Consider the following 7,734-nt stretch of genomic DNA (forward strand, 5'->3'; position numbering starts at 1 on the left):
GGAAATAAAATGCAATCCCTAATCTTTCTACATACCCACTGCAACCCCTCCAGTACCCCTAAGTACTAGTCGGTGTTCCAAATTCACTTATTGCTGACACTCAGAGTATTTATATATAATAATATACATTCAGATGAACACTATTAGCATACAATAAACTCCTAAAGAGTCAAAAAGCACACTATTAGGAGTTACAATATATACTTTAAGAGTTACATTTTGAAATAATATTAACAACAGTAGCGAATAAATTACACAATTTTAGTAAAGAATGTACTACCCATGTACAATGAATGTGCAACAATAAGCCAGAAAGAGATGTATGTGTGATGGACGGTTCTTCTTATCCATGAAGCCAGTACATTGGAGTATGTTTTCCAGACATTCTTATTCTAGTATTCAAACATCAACTTTGTTTCATACTGTCCGACACCTTCCAGTATATCATGCATGATGTCACACAGGTCTTTAGATTACAAGAGGGTGAAGATTCATTCATCTCATCTAAGTCCATGTCGGAAGCATCTTCGTGGGAACTCTGATGTGCTGTTGGGTTATTAACATTGCCTCTAGGGCCGATACTAATGTTGCTATGACAACTGTTTAGATGCTTTGTGAACACTGCAAAACTTCTGATCTGTAGTGAACATCCCTGCTGGGCACAAACAAGCTTTTTTTGAAGTGGGAATCTACCAAAGTACTGCTGAATTACCATACTTGGTGCATGATGCGACGAACCACAAATGTAGCAACGAAACATAGTTTGTTTTTGTAATGCTGTGACGAGCATCCAAATGAAAAACACCAACTTGTGGCACTCACACACAGCACATTTGAAAGCTAAAATTCAACACCCATGTAGTTAATTTTAACACTATGAAAGAGTTTATATGGAAACCACCAGCAAAGTGTTAAATTAACACTTTCCAAAGTGTTGACAATATAACACTATCACAGTGTTACTATACCAACACTAAGAGTGTAAGATGTGAACACCAACACTGAACACCAACACCGATAACAACACTAACAGTGTTGGCTGCAGCTTCAATTTAACACTGTCCTGGTGTAGAGTAAAACTACAGTAGTGATACCTCTTCTCCCATTTAACACCTTTAAGAGTTAGAAATGTACGAGCTAGTGTTGAATGCACATTATACTGGTGTTGCATTTTGCATTAGCCTCAACCCTCTGGGAGTTCAAAATGAACACTAATCTAGTGTCAAATGTAGTGTATTGGTATTATGATGTACAACAAACTGGTGTCAAAAGTTACAATGACCAATAAATCATTCCAGATATCAGCATATATGACAAGTGCTTTATTTGAATGGTGGCATGTCTCTTAAGACTGACAAATTCTCCCAATATTCAATTCAACCAACATTCAATATTGTTCAACAGCAAAAATGTATATGTACAAAAATAAAAAATAACCCTCTGTGGCAGTTGAGGTCCAAAAAGGTTGTTTGTTGCCTGCCGTGCCAGTACTAAAAAAAAAAATGCCAGAGGGAGAAATAAAAATTACAGCACATAGCTGTCTAAGACAACATAAAAAAGGGTGTCATTGGCACTTGCAGACATTTGCAGATCAAAAGGCTTATGAAATTGCAGTGCATCAGGTTTGATGACTGAAAGACTATCCTGCTTAACAACATTAAAGGCATGAAGATGCTCAACAAATACACTTTCCATGTCTAATACCAAAAAATGAATTTCAGCTCTCATCAGAAAAATACAAACAATCTGCCCAAACACTCATCCATCAAGTCTAAGCAGACAACAAGACCGGTACGATACTCAATACCTTGACATTTGACCCAAGGTGTGACACTTACTTCACTAGACAGATCAAGCTGGAAATGTTCTGAAATAATCACACCATTTTCAAGATCAATCAACATTTCTGTTTTAACAGGCCCAGACTCTATGCCTTTGATGGCAATATATATATATTATTATACAATTATTACACTCCGAACTAGTTAAAACCTCGAGCTGCAGAAGAGTTCTTCAGAATTGGTTTGGCAACCGCTGTGTCAACTCGTGACACACCACCTTTCTTGTCAATTCTCCGGCCGTAACTCCAAATAAACCACCAGTGTTTGCCATCAGAGCTCCAGCTCTCCTCGTGTCTCTCTGAGTCCTGACTCTCCATTGCTACAGAAGTTTCCCCCACAGTATCTTTCTATTGAAATCTAATCAACTCCATGTGAGCTCGGTGCAGTTCACCCCTCGCACCGCTCCAACAATGATTTCATTTCCTGAAAAGAAAATGCACTTCATGTTTCTTGTGCAAAGGTGGCTTAAGGACAATTTATTATACACACATACATATTTACTCTACTAGTGAATTAATTCCTGCATTTTATTTCGTTATTAGTATGAATGCTGCGTGTCTCTGTTGTTGTATGTTGTCTATTCCGAATGTTTTGATGGCACCTTGAAGGGTGTACCTTTTGTCTTTTGCCATCCCTGGATTCATCTTATTTTTATAGACACATGCATTTCCAAGCATTTGGACTATGTTGTAAATGTATTATCTTTTCAATTTACACACGACCTTGTAGATATAGCAGGCATCCTTTATTCATGTTATTTTTTAATACAAATACAGATAAGATCTCGTTAACACATTCAGCAAAAGTCCCCATGATTCTGATGTACTCAATTGTTCAAAAATGCAAATTAACACGTTTTTAACCAGCTGACCTGAAAATGAGCTCTGTGGTGCTTGGAATCATTTCCCACAGGCACACTAGGGATTTGTAAAACTACTTTCCTGGTTTTCTTGCCATCTTATCAATTCCAATTTCAGTAAGAAAGTTGATCTCAAACCCCATCAAAATAAGCTGTGCAATGACGTTTCCTTTTAAAAACAATTCAAAACAACTGCATAAACAGATCAATGCACGTTATAACTGACCTGGTGACTGATGAATGAATCATCAGCTCTGTGCAACTGTCCGCTGCTTTAACATTTGCCACATGAAATTACGAAAATTGCAACACTTGATGCAGCGACCTGTAGCTCCAATTCACTTTGTAATAGTTTTGATTAAATTGCTTGTCTTTTCTTGCTTCTTCTTCCTGGAGCACATATGGCATACAACAGAGATACACTTATCAACATCGGAGAAGGAAGAGTAGGGATTGGAATAAGTGCCCATATGTACTATACTCTGCCCAGAGATATTTCTTTCTAAATTCTTTCTGTTGCAAATTAAAAAATGCACTTCAGGAATCCACTCTTCATTTGTTCAGTTCTGTCAATGTTTTTCTTGTAGCACAATGGACTTAACTACAACTGCATTTTGTTGTGCCACTGTGTTGCATTTGGACAATGAATGATCACTGAGTCCTGAGGGTTTCCATCAGGACTTCAGTCAGTGAGGGAGTCTTGTCACAGGTAGTTGTGACTGAAGAACAGTGTCTGTGTGCATGGATCACAGCTCCATCAGCTGTGCTTTTTGACCTCCTTCGGTGGGAGTGTGTGAGGCGTGGATCCATGCAGCAGCAGCAGGCCACACAGAGTCAGAGAGATTCCCACCCACCAGAGAGCTGCATGACTCTCTCCAAAGATCAGCCTCCCCAGGAAGGCCTGGACACAAACAAAAGAGACTCGCTGTGAAACACAGACACAAGAGACTGGACACCTTCAGAATCATTTGCTGCCAAGTTATTTTCTTTTCAAATGATCATTGCTTTTGAAAATGCATCATGGGTAATACTAACTGAGGAGATGAAGTTGGACGCAGTGGTGGTGACCGTGGCCCTGGCTGAAGAGGAGCAGTGTCTGAGAGCCTTGGAGAAGAAGGCCCACATGACAGCGTTACAGGAGAACAGCAGGCCGGCACACAGCAGCCGCAGAGGGAGCAGCAGCTGCACACACACAGGAGATGAGGAGAACTCTTCTCTGTTCAGTTGGGTTAACATCTGGTTCTTTACAGTTTTAAGTGTCACCATACTTTGTTAGAAATTCCAGCACCACTTGCACTATTAGCCCACAATAGTTCCAGTAGTTATTAAACACATAAAAGGCATTACTTTGTCACTTCACTGATGAGTGTTCATTGAACTGCATGCTACAAATTAAACATTACAGGTTATTCTTGCTCCTTTTCATTTCAGCAACAGTTAGTTATGCTAGCAGGGCCAATTTAAGAGCATAGAGGCTCTACACCTAATAGCTTTAAACCGTGTAGAGACTTGCATTATTTTTACATTGTGTGTGTGTGTGTGTGTGTGTGTGTGTGTGTGTGTGTGTGTGTGTGTACCATGCACCATTGTGGCCTCACTCATTATTTGAGAGCAACTGTTTGTGGCCAAATCTGTATGTGCTTTCTCTGATGTAGCAGACTAAATCAATAGTAGGAAAATAGAGTTGCAGCATATAGTTACAAGTGACTTTTACCATTACTGTTAAGAAAAGGTCTTCTTAAGTTCATGAAGTATAATTATATTTATTTTTAATTACACAACAACTTCTAACAACACATTTCTTATGTATTTAAATGTATATTACAAATATATCATTCATTTATTTCATTCTAAATGGAGCAACTGTCACAAAACCGAATTTTCCCGTGATAAATACATTTTGTGATTGATTGATGGATGATTGTGATTTTCCTACTATTAAATATTTAACACCTGCAGTAAAAACTCTTACAATTCAAAGGAACTTTATTGGCATATGGCCATATCAAAAACATAGTATTGCCAAAGCATGTTGTACAAGATGTTACAACAACAAAATAAAAGTAGAAAAGAACACTGAACAACTAAATGTGTTTAGACTCAGCAGCACTGCATTCTACACAGTACATGAGTACAATGTCCCAAACTAAGTGAAAATGACCCTTGAGTTATATGCATGTATTTCTTCTAACATTTCCGGAAAGTATTAAAGACCCAGAGTTGTGTTGAAGCGGTCCTCCTCACCCAGTCGCAGGTTGCAGTCTCTCCGGGTATGTGAGTCCAGCTGAGCCCGGACACGCACATCCCTCTCAGGTGCTCGGCACCGAGGGACAGCTTGGCGGACAGAGAGGCAGAGGCTCCCAAAAAGCCCGCAAATACCGCGTAAAAAGATCCTGAAATCATATCTGACTGACTGCGGCAGGAGTCCATGGCCAGCATCAGAGACGCTTTATAGAGGAGACAGCCCACTGACAGTCAACTTCCTGTTTCTGTGTCACGTCGTGTCACTCCGGTGGGAGGCAGCAGTGCACTCAAATGTGGCTAGTCTGCGGAGAAATAAGTAGAAGAAGAAAAAGTCGCCCAATTGCAGTAGCTCCTGAGAGCACGTGACTTGCAGCGGCAGACGTACTCTGGATTTTGGTGAAACCGTAGTGTATTTAGGCCTGCAAAACATCTTTGTCTTTAGATCGTATAACTCATTTGCAATGAACAAAAGCAAGGCCAGTGGCGTGACGTGGGTGAAACCCGCGGAGCCGTCCTTTCTGAAGAAGTTTAAGAAGGATGTTGGTTATAAAGAAGGACCGAGTGTTGAAACTAAGGTGAATATGTAAATAATGTGGGGGTTTGTATTCCTGTATTTACGTTTAAGCTAGCAACACAAAGCCTGAACACCGCTAACACATTTTAGTGTAATAATAGCAATAGCTTTCTTTTTACCAGATTTGTGTTTGTATTGGGTCTCAGTGACAGTCTGTTGATTGAATCATTGTCTTTCATTTTAACAATACACGTTCACTTTCATTCGAACATCGGAACACCGCTTTGAAAGATATGAATGAAACATTTCTCTCATTAGATACATGTCTGTGTTTTATCTTCCTCTCAGTTGCAGACCATGCCAGTCCTGGATGATGACAGTGGCAGTGACCGGGAGGACGAGCTCCCTCAGGTGGTGGTTCTGAAGGGGGGGGACCTGAGCGCAGAGGACGTGAAGAAGATCAAGGACGAGCTGCGTCCTGCAGGGGAGAAAGGTAACACCAGCAAGGGTTTCTTTGTTGTTTCTGAACAGAAACGGAATGATGCAGTCCAGTTCCATGTTTTATTGACATTTCTGTCGATAGGCTCGAAGTGTTGTATTTTGCCAAGGCATCAGCCGGGATCTAAATTAAAAAGCACTACCACTGACTGTTTTGATGAATCGTATACATCCGTCCTGTCCACAGATGATGCAGCTCCTCCTGATGGTAAAATCCTCTTCAAGAAACCAGCCAAGCGCTCCTCCTCAGACAAATTCCAGGGCATCAAGGCCAGCTCCAGCAAGAAGAAGAAGAGTGATGAAGAAGAAGAGGAGGAGGGGGAGGAAGTGAAGAAAGAGGTGAAGTCTGGAAAGAAAGTAAAAAATAACAGCCTTCTATCATTTGGAGGGGATGAAGAGGAAGAGGAGAACTAACTTTTATTGATGAAAGGTGTCATAAAGCCATGTGACAGAAATCATCAAGGTGACATTTGAATGTGTATGGTTGACTTGTTCATAATATTGATGATTTGGAACAGGGGATAATTGCACTGGAGTTCCCCAACAGTGTGCAGCCTGTCCATGTGTAGTTGTTTGAAGGACAGAGCTAGTATGTTTCCATGTCTAAGCCCACTGACTACAAACAGTCTATACTTGATATTACTGACAACAGTTTTATTCATTTCAGTACACTTGAAATAGATTCCGTTTTCTTTAAATAACAATTCCATCAGAATAAACATCTTGATTCAGCCGACACAATGCTAACAGACTTTGCAAAGTAGAGTTCACCTTTTGATTATTGACCTACCTTAAACAAGTTTCAGGTTTCTGTGATTTGTAAATCTAAAGCCCATTAAGGCATTTTAAAAGTTCTGAATCCTTGGAAGTTTATTTGAATACTGAAATGAATGGACACCCATTAAAAAAAACAATGGTTAACAGAAATGTAGGCTATTTTTCATGGGCTAAAACATGGAATATCACCAGTGTTGTTGTATGTCATTTTTCATCAAACATCTGGCAAGAGAACATCAGCAGTAGGTGCTAAAGCTGTGCTTCTGTTTGAAGGTGCTCCTCAGAACAGCTGCTTCCGTTTCATGCAAACAAATCTGATAGATGGAAATCAAGCAACACCACTTTCAAAAACCAGGAGGTTGATTATTAGTTCGATTTCATGCTAATTTTACACGGAACAATAGTCAATCCCAAGAGTGAACATTTGGAATAAATAATTGACACATTTTTGTCATATTGTTGAGGTTGAATGCAAACTGACAAACTTTTGATAACCTGTTCTTAAAGAAATCTATTCCACCTAAAAAGAACCTCCTGAAACCAGGTCATCCCCCCTCGTCCCAGTATCTCCACCTTCTACTGGAGTCGGAACATTTCAAGCTGCTTGTCGTGTGACGGTGAAACACCTGCTTCTTTTACATATGATCTTTCAGCTGCTGTGTATTTGTGTGTCCAAGTGTTTAAGACATGGAAAATAATTCATTGTAGAATTTTTCATACATTTATGTATTGAATATATTCTAGCTTCGACAAAGGAGCTGAAACAGTCAAATCATGCATTCTTGTCAATGCAATTGTATGTTTTTTTAAAGTGTTTGTTTTATTGTGTGCATTTTTATGAAAATGGTGGCTGTAACATTTGAAATATAAAAACATCCTGTTTTGTACGCTCATTGTTTTCAGTGTGTGAAAGTGGTGTGTTAACTTAACGAAGAGCAGAATAGTAGAAGATGATAGCAGGGGCGGTTCTAGGGGGCGGCCAGTATTCATGTTGTGCTCAA

General features: G+C 39.6%; 2 protein-coding genes across 3 annotated transcripts; one reads left to right on the plus strand and one right to left on the minus strand.

The window, feature by feature from the left end:
* Positions 1–2,564: 2,564 nt before the first annotated feature.
* On the minus strand, positions 2,565–5,206 carry LOC117470762 (transmembrane protein 42-like). 2 transcript variants are annotated; one of them, XM_034115634.1, is made up of 3 exons: positions 4,945–5,206; positions 3,736–3,804; positions 2,565–3,601 (listed from the first exon to the last, which is right to left on the minus strand). In XM_034115634.1, the coding sequence occupies exons 1-3, from the start codon at positions 5,137–5,139 to the stop codon at positions 3,458–3,460; spliced, it is 408 nt and encodes a 135-aa protein (XP_033971525.1). In that variant the 5' UTR covers positions 5,140–5,206; the 3' UTR covers positions 2,565–3,457. The 2 variants fall into 2 exon arrangements, with proteins under 2 accessions (XP_033971525.1, XP_033971524.1); XM_034115633.1 differs by having other exon boundaries at positions 3,736–3,882; positions 4,945–5,191.
* Positions 5,207–5,307: 101 nt separating this feature from the next.
* Positions 5,308–7,626, plus strand: kiaa1143 (KIAA1143 ortholog). The gene is made up of 3 exons (XM_034115632.1): positions 5,308–5,519; positions 5,807–5,951; positions 6,144–7,626. Exons 1-3 carry the CDS (start codon positions 5,406–5,408, stop codon positions 6,368–6,370), a joined length of 486 nt encoding a protein of 161 aa, XP_033971523.1. The 5' UTR covers positions 5,308–5,405; the 3' UTR covers positions 6,371–7,626.
* Positions 7,627–7,734: the final 108 nt, after the last annotated feature.

The sequence above is a fragment of the Trematomus bernacchii genome, unplaced genomic scaffold (genome assembly GCF_902827165.1).
Source record: "Trematomus bernacchii unplaced genomic scaffold, fTreBer1.1, whole genome shotgun sequence".
Taxonomy (NCBI): Eukaryota; Metazoa; Chordata; class Actinopteri; order Perciformes; family Nototheniidae; genus Trematomus; species Trematomus bernacchii.